The 23,948-nt window shown below is 46.7% G+C and overlaps 1 protein-coding gene across 13 annotated transcripts in view; it reads right to left on the bottom strand.

The window, feature by feature from the left end:
* TNRC18 (trinucleotide repeat containing 18) overlaps window positions 1–23,948 on the bottom strand; it is a 91,624-nt gene that overhangs the window by 13,743 nt on the left and 53,933 nt on the right. For 10 of the 13 annotated variants that reach the window (XM_050966520.1, XM_050966519.1, XM_050966523.1 and 7 more), the window contains 9 exons: window positions 22,998–23,945; window positions 22,168–22,343; window positions 20,668–20,804; window positions 20,186–20,314; window positions 17,923–18,097; window positions 16,531–16,894; window positions 12,471–12,743; window positions 3,897–4,115; window positions 219–661 (listed from right to left, as the gene is read on the bottom strand). In XM_050966520.1, coding sequence (XP_050822477.1) covers window positions 219–661; window positions 3,897–4,115; window positions 12,471–12,743; window positions 16,531–16,894; window positions 17,923–18,097; window positions 20,186–20,314; window positions 20,668–20,804; window positions 22,168–22,343; window positions 22,998–23,945 — 2,864 coding nt within the window. The remainder of the gene's footprint in view (window positions 1–218; window positions 662–3,896; window positions 4,116–12,470; window positions 12,744–16,530; window positions 16,895–17,922; window positions 18,098–20,185; window positions 20,315–20,667; window positions 20,805–22,167; window positions 22,344–22,997; window positions 23,946–23,948) is intronic. The other 3 variants (XM_050966524.1, XM_050966526.1, XM_050966527.1) reach the window with 2 other exon arrangements.

The following is a 23,948-nucleotide window of genomic DNA, read 5'->3' as shown; positions in this document are numbered from 1 at the left end:
CAACGTTATACTGGGCAGTAGTGGATAAAAGGGAGCTCCTTTATGGGCAGTGGGGAGGGTGTTTCCATGCAGCAGCGACGAGCTGCTGAGATGAGATGGTCATTAAACTCACCTCCTTCCAAGTGCCAGGATCAACAGGATTAACCTCCCAGCCCCACTCCCCTGCAAATCAGTCACGCCCCCTGCTCTGCGCCCCACCCCAGCAAAGCAGCTCCTACCTTGCTCAGCTCTTTCCTTTCCTTCCCTTTGCTCCCCTCCTTTTTGGGACTTAGTGGCGCCCCCTTCCCGCAGCGGCTGGGCTTGGAAACAGGAGTGGAGCTCGTTGGCGTGCTGGGCGTCGGCCCAGATGAGGAAGTGCTGGCGTCGTGGAGGAAGATGCGCTCGCTCCGGCGCCGATTCCACAGGTCGTCGTCACTCGCCTCCAGCCCGAACTCGAAGCTCAGTTCCTTGGTGGATTTGAATTTTTTCAGCTTCCGGCCTTTCTCTGCTCCCATTTTGGCTTTGTCAGCACTCCCGGGGCTGGGGTCCATGCTGCTGGGTGCCTGGACGGGGGTGGCGCTGCCTTGTTCCATCAGCCCCTTTTTCCCACGCAGCAGCCCAGAGGGAGATTTCTTCCGGATCTTTATCTCACTCTCCGAGTCAGTGTATTCAAACTCCGTTCCTAAATACAAGGAGGTTGAACCATCAATGCCCGACCTTGATAGGGGTGGGCTGGGTCTGACCCAGCCTCCTCTGGCTTTGATGCCGGACTTTACCCTTGCTCCACAGAGCATGGCCAAAAATCCCCAAGAAAATCCACCCTAGTTCATTGCACGGAGGCACACCAGGAAATGGAAGTGAACTCCCCAGAGAGGACAGGGGGAAGAGGAGATCTCTCCTTCTCTAGTCGTTCCCCCTGAGCACGCTGTAACCAGCGAAGAGTACGGAACCACCCCCATGGCACCCACCAATGCAGCGTCGCTCAGAATTAATGACCATTCCCATCACTTCCCCCTTCCTTACCTCCCAAGAGCCACATCAATCCACGTTTCCCAGCCTGCTGCCTGTGGGGTATGCCTCGCCACCCTTAACTTCTCCCCGCAGCCACAGAAAAGCCTGCACTCATTTTAACAAGTTACAGACAGGGCTCAGTATGAAAGGGTTTGGTGGCTGACAGAAAACAGAAACTCCTCCTGCGGGGCAAAGGCTGACTCCCTTAATGGCCGGGCTCCTCACACAGATCCACTTGGCTATGTTGGCTTAGGATGAAATGTTTTATTAATTAAAACCCCCAGCTTCAAGCGACGCTTTCTGATTGGCCAGTGAGAGCAGAGGGGCCCTTCTATTGGCTCGATTAGTCACTGTAAAGTTCAGAAGAGGAAAATGATCTCTTGCACTTAGCAAGAGGAAATCCCCTCCTGCTGTCCTCTTCCCTGTATCACAGCAGAGACCTGAGACAGTATCTGGCTGAGGTCCTTTCTGGCCCCCATTACGGCAGTATCCGAACACCTCATGTTCTTTGAGGCATTCATCCCCCTGTGACATAAGGCAGTGCTATTATCCCCATTGTACAGATGGAGAACTGAGGCATGGAGACACTATGGTGACTGGCTCAAGGTCACACAGGAAGGCTGTAGCAGAGCAGGGAATTGACCCCAGGTTTCCTGCACCCTGAGATAACATCCTAAACTTGAGACTACCGTTCTCCCCTTCCTGACTCTAACAGTTCAACCCTACCTCTAGTCCTTAGTGAAGTGTCATCAATCCTTCCAGTTCTCCTTCTCTGACAAAACACACAAACAATGAATGAAGATGCTCCAAGGCATGAAATTGGGATCAAAGTTAACCCATGTTTGTGTGAGTGAGAGAATGTCACACACACACTCTCTCTCTCCTTCATTAGCTAAAAACCAATGTTTTGCCTTCTCCTCTCCCTCACTGAGACATTTCAAACACACTTAGGAAGAGTGCAAGACAAAGTCAGTGAAAGCAGGCACTGGTTGAAACAAAGGACCCATTCATGGTTATGATATTAACCCTCCTTTTTATTAATACAAACTAGACAAGTTCTAGACACTCTGGGTTTTAAGAGGGACAGGTTATGAGAAGTAGTTGTTATAAATTCTTCATGGAGGCTACTGGAACAAGTTGGCAAAAGCCTAATCTAGCATGGAAATGGTGCTAAAATAAGCAGGGCTCCCGGGGAAGACATCATTTTCCATTCTGAAGTATGCCATAAATTCCATTATCATTTAATAAATATTAATAAAGAGTTTATAAATGGAACCTTTCTAGATCTGGCTGCCTGAGAAAGATGTCACCCTAGGGTACATTTGGCAGCACAGTGCATGGGGCGGAAAAGACAAATGTGGAAGACAGAGACTGCAGCAGACAGACAGACATAGGGACAGAGAGACACAGGAGCAATCTGAGTGCACAACATAGTGTAAGGAGCTCCCGAGTTCCAGTCTGATAACGACTCTCTCTATGGCTTTGGACAAATCACATAACTTCTCTGCCTCAGTTGCCTCATCTATAAAATGGCCTTGTTTCATTTTTCCTCTTTTTAGTCTCCCCGCGCCCCCCCCCGCCCTCCTTTCTTGTTTTGTGGCTCTCCCCCCACTACACTGCAGGCCAGGAAAGTGCCAGGAGAGAGCTCAGGGAGACGGGCTCTCTGGGCAACACGTTCTCATGGCTGATCTGGGCATTGGAAAGCAGAAGAGGAGAGAGCCTTTGGCTGGTGGGACGCAGCCCTATTTGTGAGCTGCTCCCATGCTGACTGCGTTCAGAGCTTCCCTGAGAACAGGGAGGGAAGGCAGGGAGGAAGTGAACTGGGGATCAGCACTTTTCCTTGTTCCAACGTCCCCTCTGCCCTGCACCAGTCTTGCACACTCCCTGTGCCCTGAAGGACCCACTATCCAGGCAGCGAAATGCTGCCTAGATAGTCTGCTGCCACCATGGGGCTTCCTTCAGCTGCCTTTGCTGCTTGCCCAGGGAGGTGGCACCTTGGGCTCAAAAGTTAGTGGAGTAGCATGTGTGCGTCTGAATGGGGAAGCCCTGCATTGTGATCCCACAGCCATGCCGGGGGCCCAGTCTCTGCTCTCCACAACCCCTGGAAGTCAAGAGGAGCCTTTCCATTGACTTCAATAGACTATGGATCAGTACAGGTACCATGGCCTGTCCAGCAGGCACAAACTCAGCTCCTTGCCATGCGCACTCTGCAGGAAACCTCACCGACCCATCCTTAATTACAGCCACATGGACTTCCCCGCCTCTGCCCCCTTGCACTGTCATACAAAGGGGCAAGGGGCTGTCAGAATGTAACACCATTTCACTCATGTGTTCAGCACAGAGATGGGGGGTAAGGGTGGCGGGGGGGAAGAGGATGACAATCCAACACACCCTGGGGCCCCAACAAAGAGAGGCCAGCCAGGCAGTGTCAGTTTAGAAGGAAAGCCACTGATGCAGGCAACCAGCAGCAAACAACCGGATGCACTTTGCCAGGCAATGTGAGGTTTACTCTTGACCACAGGGGGTCGCTATCCCTCCCTGCTGGTGCTCCCCCTGCAGAGCCATGACGTCTGGGCCCACTGACCCAGCAGCCACCACCAGATGGACTGGAGCCCACCCACCTCTTCAGGGGCAATGGCCCTGGAAGACAACCCCAGTATCCTCAACATGGGTGCTTCAGGATTGGCCTAAAACAGGGGGAGAGATGCAGGAGTGAGGAGTTGGGGGGAGCAGGGGGGAAGGGTTCTGCTCCCTCTCTTTGGAAGCCATCACTGAATGAAAACCTTGAGCCAATATTTCCATCCATGCTCCTCAGGTCCCCCACACCTTCAGCACAGGTGGGACCCTCCACTCCCATGAGTTCTCTCCATCTTGTACCCAACAGCCCCCTCCCCCGGGGGACTTACCCATCAGACTCTGCCGCTCTTCTTTCTTCTTAGCTTTTTGCTTGGCCTCCAGCTGGATGATGGAAAGAGGAGGGGGGACAATGGGGCTCGGCATAGCACTAGCAGCAAACCTCGCTAGCAGTCCCAAACCACTCTCATCCAGAGCCGGGGACGAAAGCCTGTCGCTGCTGTCCATCCCATAGTCCTCTGCTTCCTCCTCTTCTTCCTCGGAGCTAGAATCTAGCACGCAGAAAAAAGGAAGCCCATTACAAATCTAATCAGGTTTCCACTGTCCATTCTTCAGCCCTGGTGCATCAGATTGCAGCTTCCCAGCAAACAGAGCGCCAAGGTTTCTACCACCGTAAGCCTGTGGCGTCCTCTCTCACGCTGCAGAGCCACCCAAACTGAGCTAGACACCTTAGGCCACAGAAAACAAGAAAGTGCTTGTAGTCACGGAGCGTATAACTCCTCACCTACCAAGACTTGCCTGGTAATACCAGCCTTGTTCAAACAGTTGCACACGGTAGCGTGCGGTCAAAAAAAACAAACAGGGAAACCCCCACAACTGAACCCATATGAGGCAAAGGAGGGAAAGAGAGACTTAGGAGAAGATTTTCAGATTTTATTATTACTTTTTGCCTCTCCCTCTTCATAATGAAATCCTTTGCTTTGTGACTGCACAGGAATGGCTCTATAACGGCAACAGAGCTCTCCTTCGCTGAAGGGGAATACCCGAAATCAGCACGTGCCCTGGCAGGGAGGGAAGACACACACAGAGCAAGACAGAGACAGAGACAGAGATGGCAAGACGGAGGAAGGGATGGGGGTGGGGTATCAAGAGCAATGAAATTTGAATGCTTAAGACAAATAATTGCAGATGGAGAGAGGCATAACGGAAGAGAATGGCAGTTCCTAAGGGGTAATATTTTCAGCAGATTGCTTTGGAGCTGGGGCATGAGGCGTGTTCCACTAACACACGGCATAAAACTTTCAACAAATGCCCCTTCAGGCCCAGCCCAGTAATGCAGGAGCAGTTGCAGATGGGCATGAGTCCAACTTTAACAGGACAAATCCTTATCCTGTTGGTATCCAGGAAGTGGGTGAAGCCCGCCCACTGCTAAAGGACCTCCCCCCAGCCTAAGGGGAGGATCCACAGGTCTGTGATATCAAATAATTACATGGAACAACCAATGAAAAAAACAGGATTGGGAGTGAGGTCATAGGGCTAAACGAAGGGAACCTGATGGGGATGGACCACCTGGTCTGATACAGATGGAGGGCATTTTGCTTTGATCTTTTATTCGATGGGGTGTGTGTTGGGGGGGAATTAGGGGAGGCTTGCACACTCAGAAGTGTGCATCACTCTCTTCCCTGTAGCACATCCTTGCTAGTTAGTCGGTAAAGCAGCTTGAGGGTGATTAGGTACTGAATGTGTGATTCAGTAGGTACTGGTTAGAAAGGAATCTCTCTGTATAGTTAATTGCAACAAAATGGACCTGGGAAGCCTATTTAAGAGCTCTAGTTCAAAAGGAGACATGAACTGGGATCCTTTAGAATGCCCAATTTCCTTCAGTAGTAGGAATGTTATTTGCATCATCAGTTCCCTACAGGCTAAAGTCTTTGCATTCTGAAAGACTACCAACCTAGAAATCAAACCATAATCCCCTTTCAAAGATGAACTGAACAGGAAAACATTTTTCCTTCCACTTGTGCCCTCTATGATATAAACAAAAATGGTCTCAATGTCCCTCTCCTCCCCAAACTCCCCCCCCCAAAAAACAAAAGACTATTTCCCTCTCCGCCTCGACTTGCTTTTTAACCTTAGAAACAACAGGAATCCAGAAAACAATTTTGCCTTCCCTGGTTTTATTGGAATCCCGTCACTCACCAGTGGAATGTGCCCAATGAATTTTTCACAAAGAGAGCATGTGTTAGGAGTTAAGAGTTAGATGGCTACTAACAAACCAAAGAATTTTAGATCACTAAAAATTCCTTCCCCTTTTCAGTTGCTCAGTCTTGTTTCTTGGGGTGTCAAAATCCCACTAGCTCTACAGTCCTCCAGCAAAAACAGGGAAATCTGGACCTGATCTTTCTGACATTAACATCACAAAAGGTAAAGACAATTAAAAAAAAGAGGGGGGGAGAAAGGGGGTTAAATAAGAACACTTCCTAGTTTTATTTCTTACTCAGAAACAAGCAGAAAGGGGCACTACTTCTATTCCTCTGCAGTACAACTTTTAAATTAAAATGCATCCAGATCAGTGAGACATAAAGAGAGCCAGCAAGTTGACTTGCATTAGAGACATTCCCATTAATATGGTGCAGAAGGACACAGTCATAAATCCTGACACTGACCAGCAATCTCAACTCCTCTTCATCAACTGAGACCTGCCCTCCTTGCAAAAGTTCCCACAGACTAAATGCCAGCCTGCAGGTCCCATGATATTTTCATGGGCTATAAAAGAAATGCAGAGATCAAAGATATGTCAACTAGAGATGCCCCTTCCCCCCCTCCACACTGTTTAGTACATTGGCCAATGGTCCATCTACCACCGAAACTCCCATAGTGGAGCTTTGCCCTCGCTGTTGTAGAGTCACACCATCAACTGTCTAGTGCTTTAGGCCCATGCGATGGGGAGATTTCTGTTAAAATGGCTGCAATGCTGATGCCCCCCCGACTGTTGGATTTCCTTAAATCAGGGAGACTGGTGTTTGTCCCTGCTTCATTTCATAGCCTGTCTACCTTGCTTTTCCCTCTTACACAACTCCTGGGAGGAATAAAGATACAGGATTTTCCTCAAAGGTTTAACGTTAGATAATTCACAAGCAGAAATTGATTAAAAGTAGTCTCCTGACCCCACCTCTAAATCTACAGCATTGAACTAGTGACGAGGTACTAGCTCAAGAGGCTGGGAAAAACGGAGAAATCTTTCAATATATTCCCAAGAGTCTGTCCTGTCTGATCCATAGCCCATTTCCAGGTGGACACTGCACAGTAGATTGGTTATCGGGGCTGCACCTGTTCTGTTTACACACTTATTTGCCAAGTGGCTATGATGGGTCATTCGCGCTATCAGTTTCAGAGTCTTGGCTCTAACGACTCTTCCTGGCAGGAGTGGTGGAGAATATTTCAGCACTGGACAAGAAACGCCCACCAACAGCTAGCCACTGGTAAGTGTGCCTCACAGGTGCCTGATCTGTGGTGGATATGAATCTGGTACACCTTATGAATCTGGAACACAGCTTGAGAGCTCTCGCTCAAGCTGTAGCAGCTCGTTCTTTTAAATCTGCAGATCTCCACTTCAATCTCCAGTAGGTTGGCCAAGATGGCAGCCATCAGACTATCATTCTAGTGAAGCCTCCACATTTAAAACAGGAAGTCAATCAGCTGCACCCAAACTAACAGAATCTAGCAGGATGAATAAGGTAGGATGAATACACCAGGTTCTGCTGTACAGATCTGGTTGATGAGGAGGGGAGGGAGAGGAAGGAGAATGCCCACCACCAGCATGAAATCATAAAAAGAAACTAGTCGTTCTGCTGGGTTAGGGGAATGCCTTTCATTTAACACTTAAGCTCCTCTTTCAGCAAGCCCAGCAATTCATTTAGCATATGCTAGTCCATGAAATGTCTCAAACACCTACAGTATTTCAAATGCACTAAAGTGAAACAGATTTAAAAGCCATGACGAAACTGATCATTATCCCTGCTACTGAAAATACAGGATATAACAATAGACCTGGCAGTTATTTTAATCTACTTCAAATATATTTTGTCATACAGTGGAAAGACTATGGCAGATATGTACCCAACGCATTTTAAAAGATCACCCATATTTAACCCCCAGAGACTCAATCTTTAGAACAGAAAATATGTTTTAAAATGTTCACAGCCTTCACCAACATCACTTTCCCCTACTCCCACCACTCATACAATTTATTTCTTTGCTACATATCCATCCGTCTCTCACAACCTGCACTGTCTCTCGCCCCTCACTTTTTCCATGGACAAGAAAGAATTACAAGTATTTTTAACTACTCTCAGAACTCAAACACTTCTAAACTAAAAACAAAGGTTACTTTACAATTAAATACTGAGCATGTCGCCTGGGTCTACATGCTGCTATGGTGGCCCACAGCAGCCAAATTAATGTAGCTCGCACATTTAGGCTCTGTTGCTCTCATGCATGACGTGTGTTAAGTATTCCCATTGAACTTAATGGGACTACTTAAAGTAAAGCAAGTACATAAGTTGTTGCAGGATCAGGGCCTTAAAACATCTTGGAAAAAAATGATCTCTGGTCAAAGATAGGAAAAAACAGTTTCAAAACATTATACTTTTTCTCAAACATCATTAACCAACCAATACTTTGCAAAGGAAAGACAAGCATGTACCCAAGACAAAAACTCTTTACCTACAATTTTTAAGTATTCATATATACACACACAGACACACACAGAGATGCATATATATATATGCACACATACACACACACAAGTTTATGTTTAAATGTTATCAACAGCAAATAAACTAGAGCCACCAAATACTTTACCGACAAAATTTCAACCTGGGTCCCCAAATTTTTTATTTTTTTTTTTTAAAAGGGAATAATTGAAAACTCTCTTTGTTCTTTAGTCTTTCAAAATGACTGAGCTAGCGTGGGGTTTTATTACTATTTATTTATTATTTATATTAGCCTGGCTTCTTGTTGTTAGGAGAGCAGTAAGTGAATAGGTTGTTAATGATGGACAGAAATTGGTTAAGTTATTTAGGTTGCAGAGATTGATGTAACAGGATAGATTTGGAAGAGGGTAGAGAGGATGGGCAGAGGAGAAAGGGGAGTAAAACTACACAACAATTCATTTCACACTGAAAAAAATAGCATGTTTTTGTCATAATGCCGAGCAGGCCTACAGCGTACAAAGCAGGCTAAGTGCAGGCAGACTTTAGACAGCTGTTGGGTCCTTCACATTCAGATTGGATTGAACTGTCCTGTTCTGGACATAATTTTTGAAATTTTCCCTCATAAGATTGCACATAGTTTGTCAAACACAATCTCCCATTCTTTTAAAATTTTTTTCCTCCCCCCAAGTGTTCTGCTGCTGACTCCAGAAATAATTTGAATCACCAAAAACATTATTCATTTCCTTAGGGTCAACTTCAGAGGTAGGTGATTAAATCCTACTGGTTTATTATGGGGTAAAAACTTCTCCAGCTGAAAGGGAAGAATAGGAGAAAAGAGAGATGATCTTTTTATAAAGGAAAACAAAAATCATAAAGGATGGGGAAATGGGGGTCTTTGGTGCTGGAAAGTTCACCGTGTTACCATCTTGACAGTTTGCAAAGTTCTTACATGGCTGTTACCGAATGATGATTTTCTCACAGTGTCAGATTCGCTCACATCAGAATATAGTGACACTGTTTACTCTCCAAGAAAAAAGAATGCACCCCCCCGGTGGGGGGGGGAGGGGAAGGCTAAAGAAAAACCATGGCTTTCTGTGGTCAACTTTCTACAACCAGGTAAAACCTTGCAAGCCATCAAGACAATAATACTGTGAACTTTCCAGAACCAAAGAATCACATTTCCACACCCTCTATGATTTTCTCTCTTTTTTTTTTAAATCATCCCTTTTCCCCCTATTCTTCCCTCTCAGCTGGAGAAGTTTATCCCATAATAAACCAGTGGGATTTAATCACCTACCTTGAAGTTGATCCTAAGGAATTGGTATAATTTGTTTTGGTAATGCATCAGTGGATTCTAGATTATGGCCCCAGGAATTTCTTTAAGACAAGGGCAGTACCATTACAGGAAGTAGCATAGGTTCCTATATTGGGTACAGCCTGCCTCTTTAGTCCTTCCCTTTGCTTGGGAGAAGGAGATTGCCTGTAAGGAAGTTTTACAACTGTAAGGCTTTTCTGGAGTCCTCAGCAAACATGCACATTCACGCAAAGCTTCCTTGCAAGATTCTTCATAACAGAGAAATCAAAGTGGACATTATTCATCTTCAAATTAAAATAACCCAGAAAATGCAAACGACTACGTGTTATTATTAATGGGGTTAACAGCAAAATGTCTCAGGTTTACAGATGACGTAAAGAAAAGGTATTTTGCCTACCTACATAACAATGGTCAAGGTTCAGGTTCATGGTTAGTGACCCCTCGCTGAGCAGTGTCTGCCCTACTCCCAGCCAATCACTTTGCTTCTTTAGTGCAGCGTGAGAGCAAATGCAAGAGACCGATACAGACATTCAAAGCATCATGGATAGGGGTCAGGGGTGAAGGGATTGGCCAAGCAGCTGCAAGAAGAAAGCGAGCACTTCCAGAAAAGCTGAGGTTATTAATCGTTTTAGTATCAGGGAAAGCCATTAGAAACCCTATTACCCAAATATCCCTTAAAGAAATGCTTCAGAGAAAAGATTCATTTGCAGGAATCCCAAAATCAACCCCTCCTCCCTGCCCCACCAAACTTCCCTTCCCCTCCCCAATATTTTACATTTTGTCTCCCCGCCACTAAATGACACCAGAGAATGATATTTTTTTGTTATTAAATGCATTTCCTCCCCATCCTTATTCCAGATTTTCCTGCCCTCTCTGAAATCGGGATCTTACACATTTTAAACAGATAAATTGCTTGAAATAGTCCCACGGCCAGTTTGGGTTCTTAAATCTCTGGACAAGTTATCTATCTACTTTTTCTGGAAAAAGCTGGGTAGATAAACCTCAAGAACTTGGAGTCTAAAAGGGATTGATATCCTCAAAATTTCCAACAGCAGCAGCAGCAAAAAAAAAAATAAAAAAAAATAAAAAAAAGAAGCGGGTTGGGGAAGGAAAGGACGTAAAACTGAATGGAAGCTAAATCCGATTCTTCAGGGAAAACACAGAGCCTGTGCCCTTAAAGGCAATCCACCAACACTGGATCATTTCAGGTTCTCTAAGAAATAAAACGTCTCTTCTCTGAAACATTCGTTCTTTCTTATGGGTTTTCTTTTTGTTAAATGCATCAGCAAGCTCATTTCAGAACCGAATTAATGTTCTCTAGCTTTTACGTTGTGTTCTGATTCTTAAAAATGAATAACTTGTTTTTGTTGGGAAGGTGGGTCTAGGGGAGAGAAGAGAGGAGAGGTTAGGATAATCAGATCAAAAGCTTAAAAAACCCAAACAAAATGCTAACAATCAGCAGCTCTCTGACACAAACTAACAGCTACAAGGATTTTGCTACACTATGTTCAAATTTACAACTACATTTCCCTTAGCTCATCTGTACCGTTAAGTATCTTCTTCTGGGAGTTGAGCTTCAAAATTCCAGGGCTCATTAAAATGACTGTGCCCCCCCGATTATTACTTAATGAGTGTGTTCTAAAAGAGAAACCACCTTGTGTCTCTTGAGGAAAAGTTTTGTGGGATCTCTTTTCCCACTTAAGAGCTAACGGCAGGCAGACAATAAGCCAAATATTTTGGAGTTGGGGGTGGGGAAGAGAACTTTCCCCCAGAGGAATCAAATTCAGTGCACTAATTTCCAAATACTTGAGCATCTGTGGGTTAAAGTACAGGATCTGAAAAATTTATAACCCATAAAGATTTTTTTCCCCCTGAAAATGTGCTCTGTGTGTATGTAAATATATATTTTTTTAAATAGAAAAAAAAATCTTTGAGTTTTAAATATTGTAGACCATACACTAAGCCACCCTTTTGAAGCAGAAAGATAAATAATGTCAATAAACAAATTATTAATATTGTAGTATCTGCCTCAAAAGATTCTATTCGGAAAAAAATAGAATGAACAACCTAGGCAAAATATAAATGAAATTAAAAGCGGGGCGGTGGTGGGGGAGAGAACAAGATATGTCTGTTTCATCCTGGAAAATGTAGCAAATGCCAATGAAATCAGGGATATTTGAATAATAGAGCGCGCCCAAGACTATGTTAATTACAGTTCTACTCGGTGGGAGTGGGGGAAGGGGTAGGCAGAGCGGGATGGAGTGGAAGCGGCATTCTAAATCGCCTAATAAGAGACACAGCAAGAGAGACAAGGTACACAGGTTTAGTTAAAAATGAACTCGATATGTTTAATAAAGCTTGGTATACCAAATCGCAGTACAAACATCACGTCACACACCCACACAACAGAATCCCATTATAAACCAAACCAAACTGCTCCTTCCAAACCTCTACAAGGCCCAGGCCAATAAAAATAATATAATTTTTAAAAAAAAATAATATCATGGCGGCAGCAGCAAGGAAAAGAGGGAAGGGAGAACGGAAGGGAGGAAGGGTAAGAGGAGAGCTGGGGAAAGGTGGAGCCTAAAATCCAGTTGATATAAAAGCTCTAAAAGAGCCAGCCAATAATAATATCACAATGATACAAGTATTAAAAAAAAATAAAAAATAAATGATAGTGATAAAGCAGCCTACGCTGCCAAGGACAAAGATGGCCGCCCTTACTTCGACCATCAAAGATGGCGGATCTCAGTGTTGCCATCTCTCTCTCTCTCTCTCTCACACATACACGCATATACGCTCTCACTCTCTCATTCACTCTGCAAACATGGAAGATAAGTGTTGTTTTTGTTTTGTGTTTGTTATAATCTAGTAACCTTGATCGAATGAGTCCTCCGAAGAGTCACTGAATGAAGATCCAGTCTCCCGAAGCAGCAAGCAAAACTGCTGCTTGCTGCTTACGGCCTGTTTAGATTTCAGAGTTCTAGTGGCAGGCATGCCCCTCTTGGCTGGCTTGAGACCTCCACCTTGCTTGCTGCTCTTTTTGGCCCCTATGCTGTAGAGACTAGGTGGCCTCGCTTTGGAGCCAGATGGAGACTGCAAAGGCCACTCGTCCTTCAGGGATTCATCATCTTCTTCTGAGTCCGTATCTGCAGTCAAAGTAGTTTTTAAATAACATTAAGTCAATTAACTTTCTTGTCGCTTTTTTTTTTTTAATTGTCTTAAATTGTGACAGTTCAGTGCCCATGAAAACGAGAGACTGAAAACGCTTGCCAAAGTGGATCAGATGCTGTGTGGAGCCAATGCTGTGCAAGCTTCCCTTCAATGGCTCTGATGATGCACCTCGATACTAGCTGCCTATGGCAGTCCTAAGCCATCATTACTTTGTGATTTGGTATGCATGAACTGACATAAAATAAATAATAAAATAATAATAATAATTTAACAAGGCCTCTACACAGACCTTTCGGAAGTCAGCACTCTCTGTCCAGGACAAACTTTATAGATCTTTCCTTATTTTAAGCTAGAAGTTTTGAGCTGTTTTAGATTTAATCTAGGAATGGGAAAAACTCATTACATTTGTGAGAGCTAGCCTTTTCTCAAAATTTCATTCAATTAAGAGTATGCTGTACAGCAGACTCATTGTGTGCTGGGCAAAGGGGGTTCTGAAAAGCTCCAACCTTCTTAAAGCATTCGGCTTTGACAAATGCCAATGCCCAACTGCATAATGTTGGAAGCTGGGGGAGGGGAACCTTCTTAAATCACAAAGGGATTCGTTAGTGGTATTCTGCTGCTGACACTCTTACTATGGCATCCTTATTCCTTAGCAAAGAAATCTACAAGAGAAGCACAGATATTCGTCCCCCAAACTGCTCCTGGAACTCCCCACCAATGTAAAAATCCAGTTTGATATTTGTAAAAACAACAAAAAAATCTCCAGTGCATACATCCATTCAAAACTGACTGGTGCCAAGAGTCAGACAGGATGCAATAGTCTGTACTACAGGGTGATGAATATACCTAGCCCCGATCCTTATTTGTACATGAATCCAGACCCCATGCAGGTATTTTGACATAGCAAACCAGGAAACAATAGGGATAGCACACACCACATCTGCTGATTGGTGGATTGATTGATCAGTCATTGTTCAAACTGCATGGTGCAATATTTGGAGCGAGGCCTCCATTGTGAGCTATGTTGGAGTGACACCAAAGGGAGCGGCGCTTCTGGAGTTCTTCCTCAGTCTCCGCGATAAACTCTACTTTGGCTGGATTACTATGTTTTACGCAGCTGACATTTTCCCATGGGCACCTAATGCCGAGATGTTGTCTAATATTTCCACACAGTATCTGATGAGTGGAGCAACAAAGTATTTGGTACCTAATGGAGCCAATAAAAGTGGATTTGAACCCTTACATCCCTACTCATGAATGCACCATTAATTCCAAAGTGTAATGAACACTATAGTGAGGACAGTTCCAACTGGTTAGAATCAGCATCTGCTTTCCACTCACAGTGCTCCTCATGCATCATTCTTCATTTTAGGGTGTGGGGAATGTCTACGGGTCTTGAGTCTTTTTAAGACTATAGATAATAGTCCATTACCACTTATCCTTCTCTGAGATAAGAAACCTACCAACCTCCTTGGTTATAGGCCAGTCTCTGACACACAGCAAAAGACACCTATGTACACTCATCCTGCCTTCAAATCTGTGTCATACCGAAGTGCAAAAATCTGGTGTGCTGTCCCTTGTTAAGAGGGAGGGGGAGATCACACTCTTTCCCTGAATATGGGGCTTCTGTGTCACTGCAGCAGAAGAATTCTATGCCCTGAATATAGCCACTGAATGTGGAACCATTTCACTCAGTGGGTGCTTAATTAATCACCGTGTTCCCCACACCAATTTAGAAAGGACACGAATTGACATGCACCGTCACGTGAGTCTGCGTGCAATGAACGTTTATCAGACAGGAGGAGATACAGGCAAATGCTTCCCTGGAGTGCTGGTTTATAATTCCATGGGAAGGAATTTCAGTACCCAGCACTGGTTCAACTAGAGCAGACTATCTGCCTCACCTCTCCAGGCCAAGAGCCAAACTCCTCAGATATAACAATGCCATCTGCTCAAGCTCCTACTTCCATCAACTCATTACGCCTAATTCGAGGGAACCACTGGGATATTCCTGGCTCAGTAACATATTCCAGGGAAAACAAGCAGCTCAGTGGATAGTGCATCATTGTCAGTAGGAGGCTGTAAGAGGCATTACCTTCTAGAGGCTATATACCTGCCACCCCTTTACTTTGCCACTTCAATGGCCAATTTTATTTAACATGCTTATTTCGTTAGAGAACTGTTAGAATCTCCTTCTCCATTAGTGGGATCTCTAGCTACTGGTGGACCGGGATATACATCTGTCGTGCACATTCAACCCTACAAGGGTTTTAACACAGGACTTTGGTAGCTGCGTAACAGTAAAATAAATTTACTTTCAAACCTTAAAAAATTAAGCACGCATGATTTTGACCGGCTCCCTAAGAAGTCCCCCAAACCTAGGAGGCTTCTGCCCCGCATCCCACCCAGACTTCTGTCTGAGCCATTAGAGACAGTGTCCCGCCCTAGCTTTTCTTATTTTTGGTAACATCTTTTCCCCTCTTCCAATGGCACCAAGTAGCAAGCAAAGGAAATTGAGAGTCGGTTGCTTTCTCAAACACTCTGCCCACTTCCCCTTTTCTCTAGCCCCGTGATGACTACTTTTGCTTCTTATCCAACATAAAAGTGGACAGCAGCCAGACAATTAAGACCAGCAGCAGAACAGTGAAGTCCTTGCCAGGGAATGACCTGAAAGGGGAGGATTTATGAGAGTCTGGTGGCTAGGCTGGTTCCACCCTCATAGCTGACAGCACCCTGTCCCCTTTGGGCAGCAATGTTTGGCATGAGCATAGAACGTTGTTCACAGATGCACAGGGCTAGCTGTAGGTGTATTTATTCCCTAGGCAATTAACTAGTGCTGCCCGCCTCCTCTGAGCAGTTTTCTCACTCGTTGTTCCCTTTCTCCCACCAACCCAACCCCATTTTCAGTCTGTGGCCTTTTGTCTTCCAAAGGGTGTCGCTAGCTCCTCTTAGTTATATACATGAGGAAACTTCCTTCCCAAAGCCAGAATCTTTTGCATCAGCTGCAGTGCTGCTTCAAAAAGGGGGAGCTGCAGACAACATAATAGATTCTGGGGTACAAATGAGACCTGATGATGCCTGGGGCAGACAGTTAGGCAGGAACACAGAAATGTGTTTAGAGGAGACCAGGGACCAAGTGGCCAGAAGGGACAAGCTTGTTAATGACTATAGTATTCTCAGTGCTATCCCAGCACCATCTTATATACATTACCTGACAGCTGCCTCCTTAGCATACACCTACAGTCAACTCTACATTACCCCCTAAAAACAAGGTGACAAGTCAACTACTAGTCAACCCCTGGAGCAGAAACCCTGAAGACTGGTCTTGCAGATGGATGGAGAGCACATCATAGCAAAGAAAGCAGGGATATGTGGCAGGTGTAGCCCAAAAGAAGAGGAACATTCAGGACTTAGACAGTCCACAGCTCCAGATGCAAATAGTGTATTTCCTTGCTTTATAAAGTCAGCTGAACCCAATATAGGCAGAACAGCCAGCACGAGACGTGCAATATGCTCTCAGTGTCCTCTGCCTTTGGAACGAACGACACCTCATCCTCCCCACCACGATGCAAACTCACTCCTAACAAGCATCAAGAGTCTGCCCCATCAGCTATACAATCAGCTAAGGAGGAGGCGACTTTTTCACAGGAAAGCAAAATTAGATCCATCTCCAATCTACCTGAGATGCTGTCACTTAAAGGCTAAAAGCTCCCACAAAGCCCAAGAACCATTCACAATAGAGAGGAACCAGAGGTTACTTACTATAGGAGTAGCTGCTAACTTCCGATATTGCTGGTGAATGGGAAACCTTCAGCTGACCTTTGACCTTTAACCCCACCTCCATCTTCTTCATTTTGGTGGCCATTTTGTTTTTACCTTCCTTGACACTTTTCAGCGCCAGGCTCAGGCTCTTGGCCAGGTTTCTCTTCTCCTCCTTGCCTGGCAGGTGCTCGTGGGGAGACATATATCTGCTGCCGCCTCCACTAGTTTTCTGTTTCCCTCCAGAACAGTCTGCAAACTTGAAGGGGGATTTGAGCTTGTCCTGTTTGGTGAGAGACAGGGCCTTGTCAAGCTTGCTTGCCAGCTGCTCCTGATCTGACGCCACCTTCTTCTTCTTGATCTTCAGCTGCAGAGGAGGGAGAGAGAATGGCCACATATGAATACCTCCGAGCCTTGACTCTCCTGATGAACCTGACTTCAGTTCATTGGGCACTCCAAAACAACAAGGCCTAGAAAGGGACGACTTAACCCCTTTGTTGTCATAGCCGGATGTGGCCTCCGCTGTCTCCTTCTCCCTCCGCACAGTCTCCTTAGGGTTGACGTTCCAAGGGCATTTCCATGGGGATGTGCCACACACAGGGGGGTACAGAAAGTATGCTTTGCCCTGTGGTACCTAGTACCAGGCATACCAAAATCTGAATTTTGAACCATCAAGGTACACTCAGGGCACGTATTCAAGCTTTATTCGACAGGCATGAGGGCCAAAATCTTACTTATTTTTTAAAATGACAGCTGAGAGTCTTGGGTAATCACATGACTCCAGGATCGGGGCTTTTAAGAAAAACACCAAATATCATGAGACTCGTGATGCAATTGTGAGAGCTGGCAACGCTGTTATATTTTAACCGTCTGTATTGCCTTGCTACTTCAAAAGATTTTTAATTTAGTCAATTAATAGCAGTACTAATTAAAGTAACTGTGTAGGCAGCGATATTATACTGATTAGGTGTAATGGACTTTGCATTCGGTCTTGAGGAACACATTGCTCCAACCGGAACACAAAGAACCTCCTGAGAGTGGTGCATACTCATATTATTTAGACAGGAGCACCTACAAGCTTCAGTTGAGATTGGAGACACCTTTTGCTAGGTCCACATACACATAGTCTGAGATGGCCTGTGCCACGAAGAGCATCCAATCTACACAGGCAAGACAGGCCAAGGGTGGGAGGGGAAATGGTGGCTCAGGGAGGTGAAGTGATATTGGGGATATCACACAACAAGGCAAGAGCAGAGCTAGGAAAAGACTCCCAAAAGTCTCCAGAATTCCAAGCCAATGCCCCATCCATGAGATCATGCTGCCTCTTCCTTTAGAACACAGCTTCCCCCCCACACACACACACACCCCAAACACACACACCACAAGAGTACTGACCTCATTTGAAAAGCTCGCTGCTGCATCATGTTCATCCCAGCTCTGGTTCCTCCCTTTCATTTTCCCACCACTGCTGTCTGCATCCTCGTCCTCCTCAGGGAGAGCCCCTTTGTGCCTCTTCTTCATCCCCTCGCCAGTCTCAGAGTCTTCAGACAGCAGCAAGGACTTGCTCAGTCTGCAAGCCAGGCAAAGGATTGGTCACTGAGATCGCCCTTCCCTCCTTGCACACCACTAGCAAACATTGAAGTGTGGTCCACTCCCCCATTAAAGGCACTCATGGGTCACCTGGGGCTATATCCTCAGCTTGGGTAAATCCACTGGCTTCAATGGAGCTACATCAACCTACACCAGCTGAGAATCCGTCCCATTGTCTGTTTAACAGATGTGCCAGTGAGCTCCCTTTGCATTCTCTGGAATATCAGCACAAGTCAGAGATCCGTATGCCTGTGAAGGGTAGAACCCACTCACTGGGCTGGATAATACGCTGGAAAAAAGCTGCAGAGAATCATCTGCTCTGGTTAGGACCAGGAGGGGAAGAATGGATGAGACAACCATTTGGTCTTTTCCCACCTCTAATTTTTAAGATTCTGTAGATCTAAGGAGACTCCCATTTCACAGGACTTGAAAGGTGTTGTACTGGCTGCATCCAGATTGAGATGCTGGCTCTTGAGCACGTGGGAGATGAACATTTTAGCAAGGAGTAGACAGCAAAGCAGAGATAAAAACTAACTAAAAAGGGGCGGGGGAATGTCTCAGGCAGAGAGACTAACTAGTATACAGAATGGTTAATCCACTTTTCCTAGACTGTCCCTCTCTAAAGGTAACTTGCAGTCTGATTCTTCAATCTCTTTCCAAGCTCGGGGGGAGGGGGTAAGGAGAGGGGAAAGAGTAGGTGAGACAAGAAGGACAGGTCTCATTGCTCCCCATCTGGTTTCAGCAGTTAGCTGATGAATGGAGATGGAGAGGTGAGTAAATGGTTAAAGAGTCACTGCCAAGCCTTCATGAAACTACCCTGCACGCTGTCTGTAGTTCCCTATCATTGCCAATTACAACCTAAAGATTTAGAGGCAAAAAAACCTGCCTCCTTCCTACTAAGCCTGCTAATCCAGCTCCTGGCTGCCATGTCTGTGAAATCACTGATGCCGCAGAGCGTCCTCATTTCCCAGAAGCAGAAAACAGCAGCTTTGTCCCCACCTCACTTCCCCTGCTAACCCCAACCCAAAACCAAACCAACACCACTTTCCAGGATCAGGCTAGCTGAAGCCAGTTGCATGCATGGCTTAGCTTCCAGAGCAAGGCTTCCACACAGTTCCCATGACAACTAGCCCCAATGGAAATGCACGCACAAGAAAATTCCAGACACCTGTGGACATCCCAAGCCTTTCCAACCATCAAAGCCCAGAAGCAAAATACTAAGGAGGCAGATTTTAAAAGGCATGTGAAAGTCGATGGGAGTTAGGCACCTGACACCCCTTTGTGCCTTTGAAAATACCTTCTCAAGACAATGCAGAGCTTGGGAAGCCAGCTCATGCCGAGCCACCACTGTGAGAGACTCAACCAGTGACAATAGGTGGGGCAGAGAAATATGGTTAATGGGGCTTTGCGCAAGGTGTCCAAATAAACCTGTTGGGCTTGCAAAGAGTGGGCACCACAGGAGAGGGTGATTCTGACACCAGGAAAGAAAGCACCCAGGCCAAACCATTTCCCACTGACTAGGGGCCAAGGAAGACAGCAGAAGCCCAGGAGAAAAGCCCCAGGAAGCGAATGCCGCAGAACAGAAGTCATTCAGATTCGTGAAAATCATTTGCGTCACTATAGATTGACGTTCATTGGATTGCGGTGGCGCCTGGATGGCCACAGGTGCTAGTCACTGTACAGCATACAAAGACACAGCCCCTGCCTCGGGCAGCTCCTGTCACTGTCCGCCTGCCTGCCCCACTCTTCACCTAGCTCAGCGTTCCACAGAACCCTTCCATCGCCTGCACGCTCTGCGCCATCAGGGGTCTCCTCCCCGAGAGGCACCAGACACACACTACCAACGTGACGCCAGGCCAGCCCTCCTGCTACAGCAACAGGCGCACACCGCACAGGGGGCTAGATGCACACTTCTACCACAACGCCACACAGTGACCCTGCTGCCATAGACGCGCCCTGCCAGCACAACACCACGCAGGGACCCCCCGCTGCATCCGAAACGCCGTCCCCGGGTCGGACGTGGTGCAACAACCCTGACATTCCCATCTTCCCCGTGTTCCAGCCTTACTTTCCGCTCTTGCTGTCACTCTTCCCTCTCTCCTTAGGGGACAACAGAGTGCTTGATCCATGCTTCCTCTTCCTGGGCCTTCCAGGGCCTCTTCTTGTCAAGCTTCTACTTTTCTCGTCATGCTTTTCCCTTTAAAAAAACCACACGCTTGACTGTTAGCCGAGGCAACAGCAAAATAAAACGAAATCCATTACACCACCAAAAGCCAACCCAGAACCGTTGTCTGGCACCAAACTGCTAAGCTGAGCCGTGAAATCCAAGGTTCACTAACTGGGTCGCCCACTGACCACCAGTACCCGAGACTCCAACCATGCCCAGCTGCATTCATCGGTGGTCGGTTTGCCTTTTTACTAGCCTAGGAGTGCTTTGCAAAGCTTTGGCAGATGCATCATTGGAGGGGAGGTGGGGGAAAGAGAATGTTTTCCTGGACCCGGAGGCAGAGAAGTTGCCCAGCCAAAAAAAAAAACCTCTGTGTGACTTACTCGGAGTCTCTGCGCCGCTGCAGCTTTACCAGCTCCCTCTGCTTCTCCTTGTAGCGCCGCTGCAGCTCTGCCAGCCTCATCCTGTAGTCCAGCTCCATAGCATCCATGTTCTCAATGGCAGACTTGATGGAATACATCTAGGGAAGGTGAGACAGGCAGAGGTGGTAAGGGGAATCAGGGATTCAGATGCCAGCCACAAGACTAGAACGGGTGTGTTATTGCTTCCCAATCCAACGGCTCAGCAAGGGACAAGATGTCCCACTGGTACAATCATTTAGACAGCTAGTGGCATATTACCTGCAGAAGGGAAAGAATCTACCTCATTTTATCACTGGCAGGACAGTCATATTTCAAAAGGAGGCTGCATACTAACCTTCGAAGGAAGCAGCTTTAACAAGCTATCTGACTGGCCAGGTTGCTTCGTAGCAGTGCTCTGTACTATCATGTGGAGACACTGGTGAAATTCCTACTCTCCAGGTGAGTAGGAGCTGCAAGCCCGGCAGAGGCAGTTTGGCCAGCCCCTGGAAGCAAGGGGTCACCACTGCTGAGCATCGAGTCCCTCCCAGCTGATAAAGAGGCAGAATAGACAGGATCTAAACTGAGCCACTTCCCCATCCTCCTTGGTTGGAAAGGTGCTGAGTGCAATGTAGGGCCTGGAGGTGGGGTGCCTTCCTCCGCTCCAGGGCACAACTCTAGAGTCATTTCAAACCAGTTGATTTTTGTGTGTGTGCGTGTGTGTGTGGTTTAATATAATAATATTAAATGTTTCAGGGCAGATGAATGAGCGACTTCAGAAAAGTGACCCTAAGGTCAAGCCTCTCAGCTAGGGTAGGATTTGCAGGTCAGGTACGAGTGCAGAGGTTCACACACATTCAGCAATTTCTCACTTTGTGCCAGAGATTTTAGGCTCCTGTTCTACTAGGAGACATTGTGGCACCAATGACAGCCTCTATTTTTTTTTTAATTCTTAAGTGAGAAGGCCAGAGGGCTGGATAAACCAATGAACTCTTTCTCCTCTATGTCAGATTTAAATACGGCTCAAAACACAACCAACCTTAAAGCGTGTAGCTACCATTTGCTGGGGAAATGCCCTTGGGCGTTCTGCCTCTAACCCTAACCTTCTGGTGTTAAAGAATCTGCAACTCCATCTCCAGGGAAGGGAAGCCTGCCACCATCTTTGTTTATCCCCACAGCCAAAGAAATAGCATAAGAGCTTCTCCTGCTGGCTTTGTATTACAAATACTGTCTCCAAAGCTGTGCCCCTCCCTGCTGAGATCAATGATGCTGACACACAAACAAGGAATGAAATTAAATCACGCCACATTGACTTTTGCTCAGCTACGAACACAGGAGGGTTGGGGGAAAGGTCAAGGTTTGCCAGACTGAGAAGGAGAAAGCCAATAGGGAAATACAACATTACGTGAATGACGAATGGCGAGAGGAGGAACATTTAGGCAGGTTCACAATGTCCTGTCAAGCTAGGCAGGAAGAGCTACTTACCGGTTCATCTTTTTTTTGCATCCAGCTGTACTTTTTGTTGGGATTCAATTCTCGAGGCAACCGGATGGTTTTCAGACTCTCCATAAAGGGGGCTGACAGAACCTCCATTAGCACATGGGTGCTGGCAGCTAGCAAGCTCTCCAGCGTCGGTCGGACCAGGCAGCTCTCTGGACCTGCTTAGGAGAAAGTTCAGGATTTAGCATTCAGTGAGGGAAAGTGCACATCTCCCATAGGCCTCAAAGAGATCAACAACCTCTTCTCTGCCTTAGCAGTTCTTCAGCTGTCTCACTGCAACCCTGACCTACCCCTGAGATCTAGCCTGTTACAACCCACTCGCAGGACACTCAGAAAGGAGGCTCAGTTTCCCCTCTCCCCGGAAGCTACTGGAGGCAAGATCCCCACTGGAATCTCTCTGCAACGAGCCCATTGTGCAGAAGACTGAATGGCTGCAGAATCCGTTGATGCCAATAGGACGCTAATCTGGCAGCACCGAGAGCATATGGGTGAAGTGCACCTTCACTTTTATACCATTTAGTCTCCATATTGTAACCTGTGCAGATACAAGGAAGATGAGTGCAGACACCACCCACATCTGAGCCTCTTGGAGCAGGACTCCCAACTCAGTCTAGAGCATCAACAATAAAGGAAGCTCATGCCAGAAACATTGTGGAGTTGCTAGCCATGACACCACAGTTAAGGCTGAGGACAGATATACATCACACGCCTACCCAGAGGAGATTTTGTGTATGGAGGCAGCACTAGCTGCTCTGGCAGACCCAGGTCCCCAGTCTCTGCATGGATAGGAGACAAAATGCACTTTCCAAACTCACTTTGAATTTCCTGCTTCCTCTTCTCCAGTTCCAGCTCTGCTATTTCACTCAGCAGAGTGATCCCTTGCAGAAAGGAGTGCTCCAGGGACAGGCCGGGCGACACCTCCAGGTTTACCTGGGCTTGCGTTATGCCATTGCCAGTTGTCAACAAGGAACAAGCCTGAGGCAGCTCTGTGGCAGCCACTAAGGCATTCATGCCGGCCAGTGGGTCATCTGGCTTGATGTCCAGAGCTGGGATTTGACAGGATATCGCCTCATCTGCGTACGAGGAGATCTCCGACCTCTGCCGCCCCTCATCCGAAGGCAGGCTAGGAAACTCTCCCCCCTGGGGCAAGTCACTGCTCTGCAGTTCCATGGCTAGAGAAGGCTCCTCTCTCTGGGGTGCCAGGTCCAGCCCAGGCTGCTCACTATCCAGGTGTGGTACTGAGTCATCGTAGTCCATATGCACAGAACAGGTTTCCACCCTGCTCCCAGCTTCAGTCGCAGTCTCCGTTTCTGCAGGGCAGGCTGCAACCTGGTACGCTTGTTGACAGTTCTGGAGGGCCTCTTGCTCCTGCCCCAAAGCTCTCAGAGCTTCACCCTGCAACAGGAGGTTGCAACTGTTCATATTCTGTCCTGGGACAGCACTGGAGGCGGCCGCATTCAGAGCCTCTATGTCCTGCTCGCAGAGAGCTCCCTGGCTTTCGTCCAGTTCTACTTCCGTTTTCACCCGGTCTTCCAAGGACTCCTCTTCTGCCGTGGCCTGAATAGGCTCTAGCATTTTGGATGGAGACAGGCGGATGGGCTTGACCTCTGGAGAAAGCTCCATGTGTTCTGACCCTTCTGCAGGCAGTGGGACATCAGGAGCCAGGCCGTCTGCGTCAGAGGCTGCGGTAGGCTGAAGGAGGTAGGGATAATGTCGTCCGAAGGAGGCAGGAAGGGACTGGAATGGATATCCCGGTGGAATCTCTG

Source organism: Gopherus flavomarginatus, chromosome 9, assembly GCF_025201925.1.
Source record: "Gopherus flavomarginatus isolate rGopFla2 chromosome 9, rGopFla2.mat.asm, whole genome shotgun sequence".
Classification (NCBI taxonomy): Eukaryota; Metazoa; Chordata; order Testudines; family Testudinidae; genus Gopherus; species Gopherus flavomarginatus.
This window is presented reverse-complemented; position numbering and strand designations above follow the sequence as displayed.